Below are 20,998 nucleotides of genomic sequence, written 5' to 3' on the forward strand. Positions count from 1 at the left end.
TATTCACAAACATGTTTTTACTTAGTCCTTCATTGTTTTGGTTGTGTATTGTGTATGTGTCACAGCAATGCATCTCTCCTGTCACCTGGCTGGGTCTCTGCATGTTAAAATGCACTTAGTGTTTCAGGCCAAGCGAGAAAACACTTGGTACTGAGAGAAAGGTGAATGAGGGTGAAGGTTATTGTCTTTTAACAACCAGTGGTGTAATAAATGCCTCTTCCAGGCATAAAGGTTGCAAATGCCTGTATTAAGCTGTCTACTGACAGCCAGGGGCACATTCCAACAGTCAGACATAATTTACAAACACAGTGTTTGAGTTTAGTGAGTGTGCCAGATCAGACAGGCTGCCTAAGTATGGTTCTCAATCAGAGACAACGATAACCAGCTGCCTCTGATTGGGAACCATACCAGACCTAAACATATAAACACAACACCTAGACATACAACATAGAATGCCCACATCACACCCTGACCAAATGAAAAATAGAAACATACAAAGCAATCTACGGTCACGGCGTGACAGGTGCCTTTTGTTTGATCCTTTCATCTCCTCACATAGAGCCATGACATACAGTGGCTGTACTTATAGGTAAGGTATAGCCTACAACTATTTTAAAGCTCTCATGATCCTTTATATAAGCTATGGGGATGGGAACAATTAAAGCATATGCTAAGGAATTTATACATTACGAATGCAGTGTGACTGAGTGAAAGGCAACATACAGTGAGGGGAAAAGTATTTGATCCCCTGCTGATTTTGTACGTTTGCCCACTGACACAGAAATGATCAGTCTATCATTTTAATGGTAGGTTTATTTGAACAGTGAGAGACAGAATAACAACTAAAAAATCCAGGAAAACGCATGTCAAAAATGTTATAAATTGATTTGCATTTTAATGAGGGAAATAAGTATTTGACCCCCTCTCAATTAGAAAAATTGCTGGCTCCCAGGTGTCTTTTATACAGGTAATGAGATGATATTAGGAGCACACTCTTAATAAAGGGAGTGCTCCTAATCTCAGCTTGTTACCTGTATAAAAGACACCTGTCCACAGAAGCAATCAATCAATCAGATTCCAAACTCTCCACCATGGCCAAGTCCAACGAGCTCTCCAAAGAAGTCAGGGACAAGATTGTAGACCCACACAAGGGTGTAATGGGCTACAAGACCATCGCCAAGCATCTTGGTGAGAAGGTGACAACAGTTGATCATTTCTTTGTCAGTGGGCAAACGTACAAAATCAGCAGAGGATCAAATACTTTTTTCCCTCACAGTACCTAACAGGTTAATGGTGGGCCTGCTAGATCTGGCTTGTGAGGTGTGTCACTATAAGAGGGACTACAGTGCTTACATTTGTTTAAGGTGTTTTTGACTTGTGGAAGATTAGAAAAAAAATCAACAAGGGTTCACACTGCAATGTGTGGTGTCTATAGCACTTGACAATCATAATACAAAAAGTAAGATAAAACTAAATGTAACAGTAGTTGTTACCAAGAAATCACTTCTGTAGTCACTATCAGTCACTCCTAGTTTCCTAGTAACACAAATAAGCCTTTATAACCTTTACATTTTGTGAGTTAAACATTGACATGCCACACCTATGTGTCAACACCCGTCCCTCAGAGAATGGGAAAATCTATCGGTTGAAATGACTAACCAATCGTAAGTCTTCGTTCTTACTTTAACCTATCTCAACATTAAAACACGATATACAAACAATGCAAGGCACCTGGGCCTGTCAGAAACTATCTCAAACATTCGCTGACTTGGCTGATTTAAAGAACCAGCCTATATGCTCGGAACATGCAATCTGGAGTTATTTGCCTTAAAGGGTTTGAAAAGGATTATTTAAAAGGAAGGAGTCTGAGCACACTCAGGGTTTTACCACTGATCTCTTGAGTGACAGCTTGGTCAACCAAGATGCCTAAGCTTCCTCAGCTCTGTCATAGTAATCCTTAGTTGAAGGGTAAAGAGCTGCAGGCAGTAAGTCTGGAGCCATAGCTATCTTCTAGTGAAGGGTAAAGTAGGCCTCTGAACCCACGAGTTAATTTTCACTCGTTGACAGACATTTTGTGCAGCAAAAAGCTGGCCTCCATTAAGTTACATAAACTGATGCCCGAAAGCAGTGTAAAATCCCTCTCTGGAGCTTTTTAGAATAATAGTATAGATTAATTTCCATTATTATTGCTTTAAATTAGTGTCCATAAGTAAATGTTCCTTGCAATCGGTATAGAGGTATAGAAAACATGCCAAACATAACGATATAGAAAAACACATTGATCAGTCCAATGTACTAATATGTACATTAAATGGCTACATTAAATGGCTAGTTTCTCCACAGCAGATAGAAAATGTAACTTTCTGACCCTTTCTGGACATGTTGCCTACACAGTAACCTTTGCCCTTCTCAACCTTCTCTGCCACACCCATCCCCACTCCCATCTAGACTAAGAATGGACACTAACGACCGAAGTGCTATTAAATCAGTGACAGGGAAACGCTGTGCATGGGGCCTCAAGCAAACTGCTGTCAGGCTAAACTAGTCCAGATAGTAGACTAATTAAGAATAGAAGGATACAATACTCAAGGTCTAATCACACAAAGGGACATTCACAATATCAATACTTATACATTTATTGAATAGCTACAACTGTGCGTTTTTAGAGTAATTCCCTAATTACGGAATTCCATTTGAAACAATGTAGATAAACATCGCTGAAATGATTTCATGCAAATGTACCCAATAAGCTGTTGTTGAAATCCACATCACTCTGTCTAGTAATAAGACCAAGTGTTGAGCCATGAAACTACAGAGGATGCACAAACGTGTTGGTGTTCCATCCAAAAACTGGTGCGAATGAATGACTTCAGAGCTAACAATCAGTGTTGATCCCCACTACAAATTGACTACAACTCTTGAACACATCCTAATTACAGAGTAGAGTGTTCAACAAACCCAGATTGGATTATATTTCACCATGTTAACATCAGTGCAGATAATCCAAGCATTTTGAAACGCTCCGCCTCAGTGACAATGCTGGTTTGTATGAAGAAAGAGGCGTTTCTGTCATAAATCATTGCACGGTGGCTCTGGTTAGATAAGCAGTCTGGAGCCTCTCTCTTTGACACATTAACCAATCTGTAATGCATGCATTTCCCTTTATGGTTCCACAGAGAAAGAATGAGAGAGCTAGCTTTCCCCCCCCCCCCGACTCATGCCACCGATTTAAAAACTGTGACACACCCTATTTTTCAAGTCAAATTGGATTCCTATTTGCAAAGCCACCACATGCCTATTTGCCTATGCAGCCATTTGTTTTCCACAAGCCTTTCTCTGATTCAACCTCATCAATTCATACCATCCCAGCAGGCACAATGGTGTCGTCGTTTGCCAGTTTAAGGGCCTTGCTACTTGACTGCACTATTGAATGCAGTATTATAATATTTGTATTTTGTATTTATTAGGGATCCCTGGCAGCAGCTACTCTTCCTGGTGCCCAAACACATTAAAGCACTTACATTACATATAAAACAGAACATCATATAACATTATTACACCACTACATATCTGCAATACAAAATGTATAATACCACCATACAACTATTACAACAAATATTACAATGTATGCGTGTGTCTGTACCTTTGTGTGTCTCTTTACAGTCCCCAATGTTCCAAAAAGTGTATTTTTTACCAGTTTTTTAAAAATCTGATTCCACTGCTTGCATCAGTTACCTGATGTGGAATAGAGTTCCATGTAGTCATTTATGTAGTACTGTGCACCTCCCATAGTCTGTTCTGGACTTGGCGATTGTGAAGAGACCTCTGGTGGCATGTCTTGTGGGGTATGCATGGATGTCCGAGCTGTGTGCTAGTAGTTTAAACAGACAACTCTGTAGATTCAGCTTGTCAACACTTCTTACAAAAACAAGTTGTGATGACGTCAATCTCTCTTCCACTTTGAGCCATGAGAGATTGACATGCATGTCATCAATGTTAGCTCTCTGTGTACTTTTAAGGGCCAGCAGTGCTGCACTGTTCTGAGCCAACTGAAATGTTCCTAAGTCCCTCTTTGTGTCACCTGACCACAATACTGAACAGTTGTCTCGGTGTGACAAAACCAGGTTCTGTAGGACCTGCCTTGTTGACAGTATTGTCAAGAAGGCAGAGCGGCACTTTATTATGGACAGACTTCTCCCCATCTTAGCTACCGTTGAATCACTCGTTGACAGACATTTTGTGCAGCAAAAAGCTGGCCTCCATTAAGTTACATAAACTGATGCTCGAAAGCAGTGTAAAATCCCTCTCTGGAGCTTTTTAGAATAATAGTATTGATTCATTTCCATTATTATTGCTTTAAATTAGTGTCCATAAGTAAATGTTCCTTGCAATCGGTATAGAGGTATAGAAAACATGCCAAACATAACGATATAGAAAAACACATTACAAGGTACAGTACAATGATCAGTCCAATGTACTAATATGTACATTAAATGGCTAGTTTCTCCACAGCAGATAGAAAATGTAACTTTCTGACCCTTTCTGGACATGTTGCCTACACAGTAACCTTTGCCCTTCTCAACCTTCTCTGCCACACCCATCCCCACTCCCATCTAGACTAAGAATGGACACTAACGACCGAAGTGCTATTAAATCAGTGACAGGGAAACGCTGTGCATGGGGCCTCAAGCAAACTGCTGTCAGGCTAAACTAGTCCAGATAGTAGACTAATTAAGAATAGAAGGATACAATACTAAAGGTCTAATCACACAAAGTATTGTTAAGGCAGAGCAGCGCACTTTATTATGGATAGACTTCTCCCCATCTTAGCTACCGTTGAATCAATATGTTTGGTTTGTAAAGACAGGATGCATGAGATATTTACCTTTTCTCTACATTTCCCTTATATACTCTCACAAGCCCATTACTCTGTTGGAACTAATTACGCCAACTTCAGTCACACAGACTACACTGAGTGTACAAAACATTAGGAACACCTGCTCTTTCCATCACATAGACCGACCAGGTGAATCCAGTTGAAAGCTATGATCCCTTATTGATCTCACTTGTTAAATCCACTTCAATCAGTGTAGATGAAGGGGAGGAGACAGGATAAGCCTGGAGACAACTGAGACATGAATTGTATATGTGTGCCATTCAGAGGTGAATGGGCAAGGCAAAATATTGAAGTGTCTTTGAACGGGGTATGTTAGTAGGTGCCAGGCACACTGGTTAAGTGTGTCAAGAACTGCAACGCTGCTGGGTTTTTCACGCTCAACAGTTTCCCGTATGTACAAATAATGGTTTTTACCACCCAAAGGACATCCAGCCAACTTGACACAACTGTGGAAAGCATTGGAGTCAACATGGGCCAGGATCCCTGTGGACGCTTTCAACACCTTGTAGAGTCCATGCGCTGATGAATTGAGGCTGTTTTGAATGCAAAAGGGGCTACATTTAGAAATATCAAACCTAAACCCTGGAGTAAACTGGTTAAGGCTGTTCTATCTTGTCTCATTCATTTGCAAGATGTTCATCAGGTGTGGGCTTTCTCTGTGAGCTCCTTGCAGTTTTGGAAAGGGGGATTTTTACCATATAAGGAAATGTCATCCCTTATCACTTCCATCTAAGTAACTAAAGTGTAGAATTAACTTGACACTTTTACCTTGGAACGAACAATACGATTTTGACTCTAATGGTACAGTGGAAACTGGTCTAAAAGGAGTGAACAAATATAAACGCGATTGAGATGTTGTGAAAGATGAATACAGGCAGTGTGATGCCAACAGTCCCATTTGATTAAGCCCAGTCTTCCCCCCATCTTGGATTCAGCTATATTCCATGTAACAAAGGTCCTAGCAAGTGAAGCAATCAAGCCCGACCTTCCACCGAAAAGAAGCTGCAGCACTTGATCCCATAGCAAGGAGTTGAGTTGTTTGATGAACCACTGAATTATTAGATGATTTGTCTGTTAACTACTTCTACATCATTTTACAGCTGTGTGTAATGAATCGAATTACAGCCATGCACAGTTATTACCCTATGCCACAAATCAGAACATGTACACACATGTTTCGCAAGATACCAATTTGGTAAGAGAGTCTTAAGTATAAATGACGTTGGGAGTGACTAGTGGGAGGTATGGGTTGGCAGACTGAGTGGGAGGGAGGGTTGGGTCTTACTGAGATAAGAGAAGTGGTTGTTAACCTGTGATTCACAGTAGTCTGAATGTCGACTCTGTGGCTGCATCCCAGCCCTTATCACATACTGTTGCACATTCATGAAAACCTGTAAACCACTTCCTGTCCTAGCCTTCCCTACTTATGACCAACCTGTATATCTTATATCGATTAATGAGAACAGGTGAAGCAGTGTAAAATGTGATTAACCCCGCGTTTCTCAAAAGCCAAGTGATACTATTTGATGTCTATTTAATTCAATATGATCATGCCAGAACAAGCCGTAACCTTTTAAAGTAGGCGCTTGTCTTTATTTTGATTTCTGGCAGTAATCCAAACAAAACATTACGCTACTTCCTCTTGCCTCGGGCTTAACTGGGTGGCATTTAGCATTTGCATGCTTGGAGCCTTGCAAGCTTTGGCAACATGCCTCTAGATGAAGTAAAACAACTTTTGAAGTCTGGATGGGACAAGAACTGGTGACACACAGTCAAAGGAGCATTGTAACTGACACGGTCGGTTTAATGAAGGAATGTATGCAATACCTGACCTTTCCACGCTCTACAGCAGATTTTCGCTGCTTTTTATTTGTGAATTCATCCACCCACAGCGTTGTGCAAGCAATCAAAGCGAGAGCCAGATGCTTTTCACCCCGCAGATAAGAAAAACAGATGGGTGAGCTTTAAGGACAAGCTATGTCTTCCCACAGAAGGCACAGCTAGGGATCCTACAAAAACAGATCAGCTAACCCTGGTCTACATCTAATCTAAATATGAACACATAAAACAGCATGTACACAATGGTACACCCGTACACAAGGGTTGGTTCACACACACATACAAAGAGAGAGAAAGGGAGTTTGTGTGTGTATGAGGGGGAGGGGGAGTTTTTTGCTTGTCTTTCTTTTCTCTCCAAAACGCTTGAACGTGCCGTCCTTGGCCAGCTCTCCCGCTATCTCTCTCTGAATGACCTTCTTGATCCAAATCAGTCAGGTTTCAAGACTAGTCATTCAACTGAGACTGCTCTTCTCTGTATCACAGAGGCGCTCCGCACAGCTAAAGCTAACTCTCTCTCTGCTCTCATCCTTCTAGACCTATCGGCTGCCTTCGATACTGTGAACCAACAGATCCTCCTCTCCACCCTCTCCGAGTAGGGCATCTCCGGCGCGGCCCACGCTTGGATTGCGTCCTACCTGACAGGTCGCTCCTACCAGGTGGCGTGGCGAGAATCTGTCTCCTCACCACGCGCTCTCACCACTGGTGTCCCCCAGGGCTCTGTTCTAGGCCCTCTCCTTTTCTCGCTATACACCAAGTCACTTGGCTCTGTCATAACCTCACATGGTCTCTCCTATCATTGCTATGCAGACGACACACAATTCATCTTCTCCTTTCCCCCTTCTGATGACCAGGTGGCGAATCGCATCTCTGCATGTCTGGCAGACATATCAGTGTGGATGACGGATCACCACCTCAAGCTGAACCTCGGCAAGACGGAGCTGCTCTTCCTCCCGGGGAAGGACTGCCCGTTCCATAATCTCGCCATCACGGTTGACAACTCCATTGTGTCCTCCTCCCAGAGCGCTAAGAACCTTGGCGTGATCCTGGACAACACCCTGTCGTTCTCAACTAACATCAAGGCGGTGGCCCGTTCCTGTAGGTTCATTTACATTTACATTTACATTTAAGTCATTTAGCAGACGCTCTTATGCTCTACAACATCTGCAGAGTACGACCCTGCCTCACACAGGAAGCGGCGCAGGTCCTAATCCAGGCACTTGTCATCTCCCGTCTGGATTACTGCAACTCGCTGTTGGCTGGGCTCCCTGCCTGTGCCATTAAACCCCTACAACTCATCCAGAACGCCGCAGCCCGTCTGGTGTTCAACCTTCCCAAGTTCTCTCACGTCACCCCGCTCCTCCGCTCTCTCCACTGGCTTCCAGTTGAAGCTCGCATCCGCTACAAGACCATGGTGCTTGCCTACGGAGCTGTGAGGGGAACGGCACCTCAGTACCTCCAGGCTCTGATCAGGCCCTACACCCAAACAAGGGCACTGTGTTCATCCACCTCTGGCCTACTCGCCTCCCTACCACTGAGGAAGTACAGTTCCCGCTCAGCCCAGTCAAAACTGTTCGCTGCTCCCCAATGGTGGAACAAACTCCCTCACGACGCCAGGACAGCGGAGTCAATCACCACCTTCCGGAGACACCTGAAACCCCACCTCTTTAAGGAATACCTAGGATAGGATAAGTAATCCTTCTCACCCCCCCCCTTTAAGATTTAGATGCACTATTGTAAAGTGACTGCTCTACTGGATGTCATAAGGTGAATGCACCAATTTGTAAGTCGCTCTGGATAAGAGCGTCTGCTAAATGACATAAATGTAAATGTAAAATGTAAATGGCAACTTGGATTGCTGATAAGATTTACTACAGCAATGATAAAGAAGACCATCTCTGGTCTCTATGATTTGAACAATTACAGTATCATGATTGAGTAGGCTATTTGGCATTTGGTATCAAAATGTCCCCAGTCCATTGTCCTCAGTCCATGTGCAACTATTTGGGATAATAGTTAAAACAGTAGTGAACCTCTCTCTCCGCGATTTACCTACATCATGTTTGCCTTTTTGAGAATGAAGCCTGAGAAGTTTGGTTTAACATACCAAACCTTAACCACGGATTGCAAATGTTAAAAGTGAATTTAGCAGGCCCAATACAGATCCTTGAGGATCACCAATAATCAAATCATGTCTGTCCATGATGTCTAATTATTTTCAATAAAATCACTTCTGTGCTGGCACAGCTTAAACACACTGAAGCGGGAAGCCGCACCAGTCTGCACAACTAATTCACAAGTTGTAATAAAGAACATTTATTGGACAAAAGAATAGCTCTAACCCTACAGACATCCTTACCATTAGTGTGTGAGTTTGCGATAGCTCATGTACATTACCAGTCAAAAGTTTGGACCCACCTACTCATTCAAGGGGTTTCTTCATTTTTACAATTTTCTACATTATAGAATAATAGTGAAGACATCAAAACAATGAAATAACACATGGATTCATGAAGTAACCAAAAAAGTGTTAAACATATAAAAATAGATTTGAGATTTGAGATTCTTCAAAGTAGCCACCCTTTGCCTTGATGACAGCTTTGCACACTCTTGGTATTCTCTCAACCAGCTTCATGAATTAGTCACCTGGAATGCATTTCAATTAAAAGGTGTACCTTGTTAAAAGTTAATTTGTGGAATTTATTGTAACATCGTTTGTCTGTTGAATGAAGAGAGTCAGACCGAAATGCAGCGTGTAGGTTACTCATGACTTTAATGAAGATAAATGCCGTACATGAAATAACTGTATAAGAAAACAACAAACGGAACGTGAACTAATTACAGCCTATCTGGCGACTAACACAGAGACAGGTACAAACACCCACAAAATACAACGCGAACTCAGGCTGCCTAAATACGGTTCCCAATCAGAGACAACGATAAGCAGCTGACTCCAATTGAGAATCGCCTCAGGCAGCCAAGCCTAACTAGACACACCCCTAATCATACACAATCCCAATTACTACAAACCCCAATACGAAAACACAACATATAAACCCATGTCACACCCTGGCTTACCCAAACATATACCAAACACACAAAATATAATGACCAAGGCGTGACATTTATTTTCCTTCTTAATTCATTTGAGCCATTCAGTTATGTTGTGACAAAGTAGGGTTGGTATACAGAAGAATACCCTATTTGGTAAAAGACCAAGTCCATATTATGGTAAGAACAGCTCAAATAAGCGAAGAGAAATGACAGTCCATCAGTACTTTCAAGTTTCTTCAAGTGCAGTTGCCAAAACCATCAAGCGCTATGTAGAAACTGGCTCTCATGAGGAACACCACAAGACAGGAAGACCCAGATTTACCTCTGCTGCAGAGGATAAGTTCATTATAGTTAACTGCACCTTAGATTGCAGCACAAATAAATGGTACCTCAAAGAGTTCAAGTAACATACACATCTCAACATCAACTGTTCAGAGGAGACTGCGTGAATCAGGCCTTCATGGTCAAATTGCTTTAAAGAAACCACTACTAAAGGACACCAATAAGATGATGAGACTTGCTTGGTTCAAGAAACATGAGCAATGGACATTAGACCGGTAGAGATCTGTCCATTGGCCTGATGAGTCCAAATTGTAGATTTTTTGGTTCCAACTGCCGTGTCTTTGTGAGACGCAGAGTAGGTGAACGGATGATCTCTGCATGTGTGGTTCCCACCGTGAAGCATGGAGGATGAGGTGTGATGGTGTGAGGGTGCTTTCTGGTGACACTGTCTGTGATTTCTTTACAATTCAAAGCATACTTAACCAGCATGACTACCACATCATTCTGCAGCGATACGCCATCCCATCTGGTTTGGACTTTGTGGGACAATCATTTGTTTTTCAACAGGACAATGACCCAACACACCTCTGTGTAGAGGCTGTGTAAGGTCTATTTGACCAAGGACTATTTGACCAAGAAAGAGAGTGATGGAGTGCTGCATCAGATGACCTGGCCTCCACAATCCCCTGATCTCAACCCAATTGAGATGGTTTGGGTTGAGTTGGACCGCAGAGTGAAGGAAAAGCAGCCAACAACTGCGGGAACTCATTGAAGACAGTTGGAAAATCATTCCTCATGAAGCTGGTTGAGAGAATGCCAAGATTGTGCAAAGGGTGGCTGCTTTGAAGAATCTCAAATAAACAAATCAAAGTATATTTTATAACACTTTTTTTGGTTACTACATGATTCCATACGTGCTATCCATATGTTGTTTTGATGTATTCCCTGTTATTCTACAATGGAGAACATTTTTTAAATGAAGAAAAACCCTTAAATGAGTAGGTGTGTCCAAACTTTTGACTGGTACTGTAGATCTCCTTGAAAGTCACCCAATTGTGCTACCAAGCAAACTGCAGTAGTGAATCATCATCCCCAGTTCATTGGTCCTCCTTTGACAATGGAGTGGCTATGAAACCACAGGCATGATTGAGGTTTATACAGGCACAGAGAGAGAGAAACCTCCCACTACAGAGATTCTGAACAGACAGGTTTTATCTTTAACTTCTGTCTGTCATTGACTAATTTGCATTTGACACTGGTGTCACTTCAAACGAAGCCGCTTGATGTGAAGCGTCAGTCCCATGCTATATTCCTCTCAATCACATTGACTTCAAATCGAATCAAAATCAAATCAAATCAAATTTATTCATATAGCCGTTCGTACATCAGCTGATATCTCAAAGTGCTGTACAGAAACCCAGCCTAAAACCCCAAACAGCAAGCAATGCAGGTGTAGAAGCACGGTGGCGAGGAAAAACTCCCTTGTTTTGACTTGTACTGTCATCAAGTTCAGCTTGATCTTTTTTTTGTGTGTCAATATAGCGTCAGGCAAGGTCACGCAACTGTTTCAAATTCTCATTTGAACGGTCATGTTGAACAATAGCATTATTAAACAGTAATAAGGAGCAGCCTCCAATGCACATTAAATCGTATTAACCCGCACAGAACTCCGCTACTTCCTTGTATGTTGTTTGAGTGTGGGGCTGAAAGAATGGCATGTGATTAACACACACCGGCTGCTTTTGTGCCCATGTTCTTTTGAGCTGTGTGTAAGGGGTGTGTTCATATTTGTTGATCCTGCCTTTTACATACCAAAAGTCAACTCCATACAAAGTCATGGACATTTTGATGAGCCACCTCCAGGTGCTTACAATCCCTCCCATTCATCTACTCCCATTCTGGCCTTGCCTCATGTCATCCCGGGCCTTTGATGAATGAACAAGGTGCTCAAGTCACTGCTCAACCATTCTATGCAACTCCTACTTCCTTACATCACTATGGTTTTAATTGCCTGAAATCATATGTATCTAACCTTAAAAAAATGGATCTACACATACAGAACTCAGTTATTACTGTAGGTGGAAATATCAGCATACGATAGAATTCTGAGTGTAGAGAGCATGATGTTAAAAGCTCCAGGGTGGCAGAGAGAAATGACAGGAGTGTGTCGCAGCGACGCATGGTGGCAGTGTGGAGTGTGTGGATAGCTCTGCAGTGTGCAGATGACAGTGTTACATAAGGGAAGTGGAGATGGCAGAAGTATATCTACAGCAGTGTTACAGGTCATTTTCTGCATTCAAATGGAGCAGGAATGAATGAGAACTGCCTGTTTTTTAATAAATGTTTTATTGTTAGACAAACTGGAAAACAAAAATCTAGCCATTTTTCAGTTCTCGTTTTTTGCATATAAACTAAAAAACAAGTAGAAATGTAGATTTTCACATATGGGTGGGATTAAATGTGGAATGCCTGTCATTGGCCAAATGCACAGCCAACATTGTCGTGCCATTTATCTGACACCATCACCTCATGTTTCAGCATGATAATGCACGGCCACATGTCGCAAGGTCCTATACACAATTCCTGGATGCTGACATTTCCCAGTTCTTCCATGGCCTGCCTACTCACCAGACATGTCTGTCAGGACCCGGTTACGAACCCAGGTCTCCGGAGTGAGAAACAGTCACTTAACCAACTGAGCCACGAATAGTCGGCAGAACCCAGAAGATGAGGCAGACACAGCAGTACTTGAGACGGTGTATTTAATGAAGTAAAAAGTGAAGTTCTTCAGGAAAACATGTAACTCCACAACCTCAAAAGGAATCCTACAAGAACAAAGGTAATCCTCCAAGACAAAAAAGGTAAATCCACAAGGTGGAAGGTAAAAGCACAAAAAGCCTCAAAAGATACTCAAAAAACAAACAAACAAGAACAAAAAAACAGAATTCCACAAGAGAGTCCACCGGGATCAACAAGAGTTCTCAGAGTACTAGGGCTGGGTGCTAACATACAAACACAGAGCAAGGAACTGAGGAAAACAAAGGGTTTAAATACAATCAGGGGAAACGAGGCACAGGTGCAAATAATAATGGGGATCAAGGGAAAACAAAAGGTCAAAAGGCACAATGGGGGCATCTAGTGACCAAAAACCGGAACAACCCTGGCCAAATCCTGACAATGTCACCCATGTATGACAGCGTGATCCAGTTCTCGCCAATATCCATTAACTTGAAGAGGAGTGGGGAGTGGGACAACATTCCACAGTCCACAATCAACAGGCTGATCAACTCTATGCGAAGGAGATGTAATCGTGCTGTATGAGGGAAATGTTGGTCACACCACATACTGACTGGTTTTCTGATCCACGCCCCGACCTTATTTTTTTTAAAGGTATCTGTGACCAACAGATGCATATACTTTATAAGAAAACTTTCAAATACACATTTGAAATGTATCACAATAAAACGAAATAAGATGAGAATAATATTTCAGAACAATTTCAGAACAAAAGTGTGAAGTAATAACAGTAAAATATTTTCTTCATCATTAAAAACAATATAAAGTAATAAGTCATCAGAAGCTTTATTTAAGCTTTGATACATTGACTTCAAACTACTAAAATAAAATCTTCAAGTTATACTAACTTGCGTAAATGTGTCAAATGAGATGACTAGTTGACTCGCTCCACAACTGATCACCTAAATGCATATACTGACATCTTCTGGATAAATGTAAGTGTAAGCGCTTTACAAGGAAACCGACTCCAATAAGATCAAATTGTTTGGCATAGAACAAATTGCATCACCCCTGCGTCCCTATAACTATGTCAGAGTATATTTCAGAACTTTATAGATTACTGTTCAAACAGAACTCAGTGCATTACTTATTCACAGCAATGATGAAAGGCACAGTAACAGGAATTATTGCAGACAGAGATCCTGTGAAAACATGTTTTCTAACATGAAGGTGCATTGTCATACTGGTCATTTAAAGGTATTAACGCTCCTTTGATGGAATGCAATTTAATAGATGTGTATTAACTATAAGTAGTGTGACTATTTTGTCATTATGCCTTGCTCCTCTGTCCACTCAGAATGGCACACTGTTGTCATCAGTTTTACTGTTGTCCACAGTTTCTTCTACTGATGTTCTCATCCACCGCTGGACCCGAGGACTGGTGGCTGGGGAATGCAAAGTGAGAGAGGGAGCGAAGGAAATAAGAGACAGGGTGAACTGAGAGGTTGAGACCGGGAGAGAATGCACTGTGAAGAACACCCATGTGCTTTATCGATCACGATCATTCATCTTATATTGAATGCGACTTTACAAGAACAGTCGAGCTGAAAATGTTTCTCTGTTTAACCCACTTTGAAAACTGGGGTTCTCACCTGACACCTGTTTTGTGTAGGATTCCCGACGGACCTCCTGGGCCTTTTCTCTTTCTTTCACGGCAGCTGATATGGAGAGGGCAGCCATTTTACAGACGCTGATCCGCTCTCTGCCTCCACCGCCTCCGCTTCCTGTGTTCCTGATGGTCACTCTGCTGGGGCTGCTGGCTGGACCACCACTGCTGGTAATCACTCGACTACCCCCACTGCTGACCCTGACACCACCCTCTGTACTACTAATTCTCTGTCCACTAGTACCTGCACTGCTGATCATATGTCCACTACCTCCACTTCCTGTGCTACTGCTACTCAGTCTACCTCCACTTCCTGCACTACTGATCATATGTCCACTACCTCCACTTCCTGTGCTTCTGCTTCTCAGTCTACCTCCACTTGCAGCACTGCTGATCATGTGTCCACTTGCAGCACTGCTGATCATGTGTCCACTTCCAGCACTGCTGATCATGTGTCCACTTCCAGCACTGCTGATCATGTGTCCACTTCCAGCACTGCTGATTCTTCCCCCACTTCCTGCCTTACTGATCTGTCCATTACTTCCACTATAAACCTTCCATTCTCCACTTCCTGTACTGCTAAGTCTACCAGTCCTTTCATTGCTCGTGTTTCTGTTAAACTGAGAGACACTTTCGGAATTCACATGGGTCCAGACTCCACTGCCGTTACTATTACCTGGACCACTGAGTCTGCCTCCACTACCTGGACCACTGAGTCTGCCTCCACTACCTGGACCACTGAGTCTGCCTCCACTACCTGGACCACTGAGTCTGCCTCCACTACCTGGACCACTGAGTCTGCCTCCACTACCTGGACCACTGAGTCTGCCTCCACTACCCGGACCACTGAGTCTGCCTGTACTTCCACCATAAACCAACCATTCTCCACTTCCTCCACTACTTGCACTAGTTAACATGTGTCCACTTCCTGCACTAGTTATCATCTGTCCACTTCCTGCACTAGTTATCATGTGTCCACTACCTGCACTAGTTATCACGTGTCCACTTCCTGCACTAGTTACCATGTGTCCACTTCCTGCACTAGTTATCATGTGTCCACTTCCTGCACTAGTTATCACGTGTCCACTTCCTGCACTAGTTACCATGTGTCCACTTCCTGCACTAGTTATCATGTGTCCACTTCCTGCACTAGTTACCATGTGTCCACTTCCTGCACTAGTTATCATGTGTCCACTTCCTGCACTAGTTATCATGTGTCCACTTCCTGCACTAGTTACCATGTGTCCACTTCCTGCACTAGTTACCATGTGTCCACTTCCTGCACTAGTTATCATGTGTCCACTTCCTGCACTAGTTACCATGTGTCCACTTCCTGCACTAGATATCATCTGTCCACTTACCACATTATTCATCATATAGCCACTTTCTGTCCTGCTGATCAAACCACCACTGCCTACACTAGTCATACCTCCTGTACATATCATACTTCCACTTCTCATATCACTGATGATCTCCGCTGCACTTGCCACTGTGCTAGCTGGCACTTTTACCGCTACACCTGTGGCACTGCTGATCGTATTGTCACTTGCAGCGCTGCTAATCTGTACAACATTGGTGATCAGACCCCGATGTTCTGCACTGCTGTTTGGAACTGGACCTTCCACTTTCTTCACCTGGATCACAGTTTCCTTTGCCTCGCATCCCTTGCTGTTAGCATTATCGCTGTCAGTTGTCTGAGACACGGATGGGAACGGGACTACTACAGTTTCCACAGTGCTTATGTCACCTGTAGAGACGTGGTCAATCATTTGAACATCTCTGCTAATCATACCTTCACTCTCCATCAAGGGGGTTTGAGCTCTGTACTCCCTGTGGACAATTGGAACCTCAAATTCCACAGGGCTGGATGCCATTGGTATTTCTGTGCTGACCATCTCAACCACACTTCTTGTCAGGTCATCAGCCTCATCAGCACTCTTCATTTCAACCACACTTGTTGTTATGATTGTGCTCGTTAGGTCACCACCCTGAGCAATGTTTATCTGACCTCTACTCTCCTCACAGTTTGTTTGACCTTCGTCGTCTGCATCACCAACTACAGCTGTGACTTCCAGCTCATCAACCGGTCCTATGCTTTCAACCCTGCTGCTCTCCACAGTGTCACTCTTTCTGGATATACAGCTTGTCTCCTCAAGGATAGTTTCCTCTATAATAACATGCTCTCCATGTTCAGCATTTATCATCTCAAATCTGTCTTCCGATTGGGTGATATTTACTTCTGTTGGCTGACTGCTTGGCTGAACCTCATTTTCTGTGATGTTTATCTCCAAGGAGCAGAGCTGTGCTCCAGTTTCAACACAGCTGATCTGACTGCCATTTCCTACACGGGTTATCTGAGCAACACTTTCCGAAACACTCAGAACTCCACTGATCTGAGTTCCAATTTGACAGCTATTCATCTGACTCCTAACCTCCATGCTGTCAATCTGAGTCTCCTCACTTCTGAATTGGTTTTCTTCCTCTGCGGAGATCATTCGAGCATCATGCACAGTACTAACAATCTGATTTTCACTGCCTATGTTAGTCTCACTTTCCACACTTCTCTCCTGGATCTCAGTTTCCCTACATTTTATCTGACCTGTGCTTTTTACATCACTGACACCAACCACCACTACGGCCTCCTCACTGCTAACTTGTACTGAGTCATCGGCAATGCTTATCTCTTCTTCATTCACCTTGCTAGCAGTCTGTCCTCCACAGTTAACATTGGTAACATCAACATCACTACTAGTGATCTGAACAACTTCTGTGTCTTTAATCTGAGGTGCATCTTCGCTAATCTGAGCTGTTGAGATAATCACACTGATATTATCAAGTGGTCTGTAATTGACTCTACTGACAGTGATGGTTTTATTCTCAACGCTACTCACAACGTGAGCTCCATGTTGAGCTCCAGAGCTGGTTTTAGCGCTCGCTCCATGTTGTGCAGAGCTGGTGTTAGCGCTAGCTCCATGTTGTGCAGAGCTGGTGTTAGCGCTAGCTCCATGTTGTGCAGAGCTGGTGTTAGCGCTAGCTCCATGTTGTGCAAAGCTGGTGTTAGCGCTAGCTCCATGTTGTGCAGGGCTGGTGTTAGTGCTAGATCCATGTTGTGCAAAGCTGGTGTTAGCGCTGCTCTCTGAATATCCAACCCGATGCCCACTTTCTAAACACTTGCTTTGGACTTCTTTTACAGTGCTAACCTGATTGGAAGTTTGTACACTCTGCACTGTTTTATCGGAGGCATTATACAGAAACACTTTCTGCACAAGGGTAACCTGCTCCCCAATGGCTGCACCTACCACTTGTCCTCCATTTTCTAAATTGCTTGAGGTCTCTCTTGAGGTCTCACTAATACTTGACACGCTTGCTCTTGGTACACAAATTATTGGTACACTTGCTCTTGGTACACTAATGGAGGAACTCTGAATTGGCATGGAGACGTGTTGGAAGGCAGTTCCATTGCTCATTGCACAGTGAGACGTGACACTAGCCATGGCGTTGGGGATTGATTTCCTGCTGAAGACATAAATATCTGTCAGACCTCAGACATGAATTTAGCTTCTGTCAAAACACCCGTTGCCCCCTTTTCTTGGATAATCACTAGTGACAACCCTTTTCTTGGCCTTACCTGGCTCCCCCTCCATCCAGCAGTCTCCTGTACTCAGCAATCTCCCTCTCCAGCCTGGTCTTGATGTCCAGTAGCATCAGGTACTGGACAGCCTGCTGCTCTGTGGCTGTACATAGCTGCAGCAGCTCCACCTCCAGGCTGTCTAAGTGCTTCTGAAGCCGACTAAGGTGAATACTGTATCGCTCGTTCACTTCCATCTCGTCCCTCTCCATTGACAGATTCTGTAAGCGAGTGAGTAAAGTGAAAGAGCAGCCATTTTAAACCTGTAACTCTCTGAATCTGTCTCCAGAGTTTCAGTGCAACAAAAAAAGACTGCAAACTTCATTGTGTACATTTTTTTTGGTGTATGTTACCTGGGTCTCCAATAGCTGCAACTCCAGAGTTAGGTCCTGGACTGTTCTCTTTAGGTCATCTATCTCTGTCTGCCTAACCTCGGACCCATCGGAACAGACGGTCACCTGGGTCTTCATACTGTCCACCTGAAGGGTCAAAACAAACGTGGAGAATATCTTATCATATATTCTGTATCTATAACATCTTCAGGACTCAGTGTTTGAGTTGACAGTGGCCCACCTTGCTCCGAAACCAGCTCTCAGCCTCTGTTTTGTTCTTCAGGACCATCGCCCCACACTGCTCCCTTAGGCGACTGAGACTCTCATTCAGGTCCACTGAGTGAGCACAGTCCATCTCCACGTTAACCAACCCAGACATCTGGGCCATCACTCCCTGCACTTCCTATACAGACACAGGAAATACAAACGTGGATGTCATTGTTGTTTCCAAAAGCTCTGAAACAACATTGACAATAGAAAGTCAATGCAAACAGTATGTGCCGTAATGGTACTAAACCTATGGAACCATACAATATAAAAAATGTCATTGTAACAGTATAAAGACCCCACCTCCTCATGGTTGCTCTTGAGGAGGTCAATTTCCTCCAGGTTTCCATCCAGTTGGATGTGCAGATCTCCTTCCCTATCGATGAACTCATGCTGAATACTCTGCAGGTGGCTCAGTTCTGCCTCCGCTGCCAAGAGACGCCTCTCCTCCTGTTCACACCTATACCAGACAGAAGATGAACTTTAGAGTGTGTGTGTGTGTGTGAATTTCATTCTTGCCCATACACGTGTGACCTTTCAAAGATCACATGAGCAAGGAAAATAATGCAATTTACTTGTGACCAAAGTTCATGCCCTTGTTTGCATAATCATTCTTGGTGAACCCACAGGACACAGTGGTTCCACACCATATACACTATAAACAAACTAACTTGTATTTATAGCCATAGACTTCCAGTTGAGCATTGGTGACCTGCAGCCTGAGTTGGGCATGGGTTGTGTACCATTCAGAAATCTATAGGAGAAACACAGATAGGCAGAAGATAATGCATTTCATTTGCATGTTTACTATCAGTCTTTGTCATTGCAAGTCAGTGATGCAGTTAAACTGTTCCAATGAAATTAGTAATCTAACATTTTATTTTAAGAGCACATGCACATGCCCTCAAGTCAAAACCTGACATAAAAGGACTGTGCCTTTTTAAATGTTTTCCCCATGAGATGTTGGCTGTATCCCACAACTCTGTTACACCTTCCTTCCCACTGGTCACACACTGGCTGAATCAATGTTGTTTCAGCGTAATTTCAATGAAATTACATTGAACCAATGTGGAATAGATGTTGAATTGACGTTTGTGCCCAGTGGGTTCATTCCTTCGCTTATTTGCTTTCCCTTCTTCCCACTACTGTTTGTTTGAAAGGATGGGATAGAATTCTATATCTGGCAATTATTTTCTAAATCAGAGGTTACAGGTCACAAAGGAACAGGAGAATGAGTCTGGTAACAAGATGATGCTTAAGAGGAGAAGGTGAACTTGGGAAGGTGTTCAGTGATATGTAGACCTACCTGGTTCCGAAGGTTATCGATCATCCCCAAGTGTCGACCCATGTCTTCACGGTCACCAAGGGAGCTTCTCTCCAGATGTTCCTTGATCTGTAGCTCAAGCTGAGCGTTGGCTGCCTCTAGTTGGTGTACCTGAGCCACACAGACATCAACATAGAGCCTCACACATTCATACAACACACATCCTAGGTAGGCTTCTCACTGTTTTAGCCACTAAGAGGGGAATCACACCAGAGCAACTGACGGCCGAGTGTACTTAAATTAAAAGGCTGAGTGTACTTAAAGGCAGTGGGTGGCCGTCGTATCTGACCAGAATATCTTCCTTCGATTTCAGTTAATTCCTCAACAAATATGCAGCTAACTTTCTCCTAACATCACAAAAAAAAACCCTACATTTGTTAAATTCGTTAAAGGAAATGATTTCACCTGAGCCGTTTGAAACAAATATTAATTGAAAAGGTATCCCATTTACCTTTTCCAGGTAGGAGGCGAAGCGATCGTTAAGATCTTGCATATTCTCCCTCTCATTGAGGCACAGGGAGTTTGAGACATTGGTGACGCTCACAGGGACACTTGATGCATATTCCATTGAGATGCGGGTTCCATATCCTCCCTCACCACTGCAAATGCTGTTCCAGAGTCCCCCTCTGTGGTCATGGGAGAGCCGGTTAGCACCACTGGCAAGGTACACCTGCCAGGGTGCCGTCTCCTGCGCAGATGCTGCCATGACTACTGTCAACACAACTCCAACCTGGGATCTGATGTGATGCTATGAAGGGCTTTTGTTAAATGTGCAAACTGCAAAGAGCTTACATATTTGTATCTATTGAAAGCAATTGTAGGTGTGATGAAACCCTGCCCACTATAGGCCTACAGATCTACAAAAAAACATTTGTGGGCATGTCTAGGGGTGGAATTATATTTTCTTCTGTCTTTCAAATGTAAATTGCATGCTTCTGGAGGCAGGATCACAGTCAAAAAGGTCAATACTGAGACA

The 20,998-nt window shown here is 43.2% G+C and overlaps 1 protein-coding gene across 3 annotated transcripts; it reads right to left on the reverse strand.

Annotated features, from left to right (window-relative positions):
• Positions 1–13,121: 13,121 nt before the first annotated feature.
• Positions 13,122–20,772, reverse strand: LOC123998640 (neurofilament medium polypeptide-like). Of its 3 annotated transcripts, XM_046303699.1 has the most exons (10): positions 20,474–20,772; positions 20,005–20,133; positions 19,370–19,452; positions 19,002–19,158; positions 18,673–18,834; positions 18,453–18,578; positions 18,100–18,320; positions 15,202–17,987; positions 14,458–15,147; positions 13,122–14,250 (listed from the first exon to the last, which is right to left on the reverse strand). In XM_046303699.1, the coding sequence occupies exons 1-10, from the start codon at positions 20,726–20,728 to the stop codon at positions 14,159–14,161; spliced, it is 4,701 nt and encodes a 1,566-aa protein (XP_046159655.1). In that variant the 5' UTR covers positions 20,729–20,772; the 3' UTR covers positions 13,122–14,158. The 3 variants fall into 3 exon arrangements, with proteins under 3 accessions (XP_046159655.1, XP_046159654.1, XP_046159653.1); XM_046303698.1 differs by having other exon boundaries at positions 14,458–17,984; XM_046303697.1 differs by having other exon boundaries at positions 14,458–17,987.
• Between the last annotated feature and the right edge of the window lie 226 nt (positions 20,773–20,998).

Source organism: Oncorhynchus gorbuscha, linkage group LG16 (genome assembly GCF_021184085.1).
Source record: "Oncorhynchus gorbuscha isolate QuinsamMale2020 ecotype Even-year linkage group LG16, OgorEven_v1.0, whole genome shotgun sequence".
Classification (NCBI taxonomy): domain Eukaryota; kingdom Metazoa; phylum Chordata; class Actinopteri; order Salmoniformes; family Salmonidae; genus Oncorhynchus; species Oncorhynchus gorbuscha.

Bases quoted from the DNA above. Each gene is read 5' to 3' on its own strand.
- LOC123998640 (XM_046303697.1), bottom strand. From the start codon at position 20,728: ATGGCAGCATCTGCGCAGGAGACGGCACCCTGGCAGGTGTACCTTGCC. The intron at 19,159-19,369 runs GTTAGTTTGTTT...TGTCTGGTATAG, and splicing joins GTCTATGGCTATAAATACAA to GTGTGAACAGGAGGAGAGGC. The intron at 14,251-14,457 runs GTGAGAACCCCA...TGCATTCCCCAG, and splicing joins CTACACAAAACAGGTGTCAG to CCACCAGTCCTCGGGTCCAG.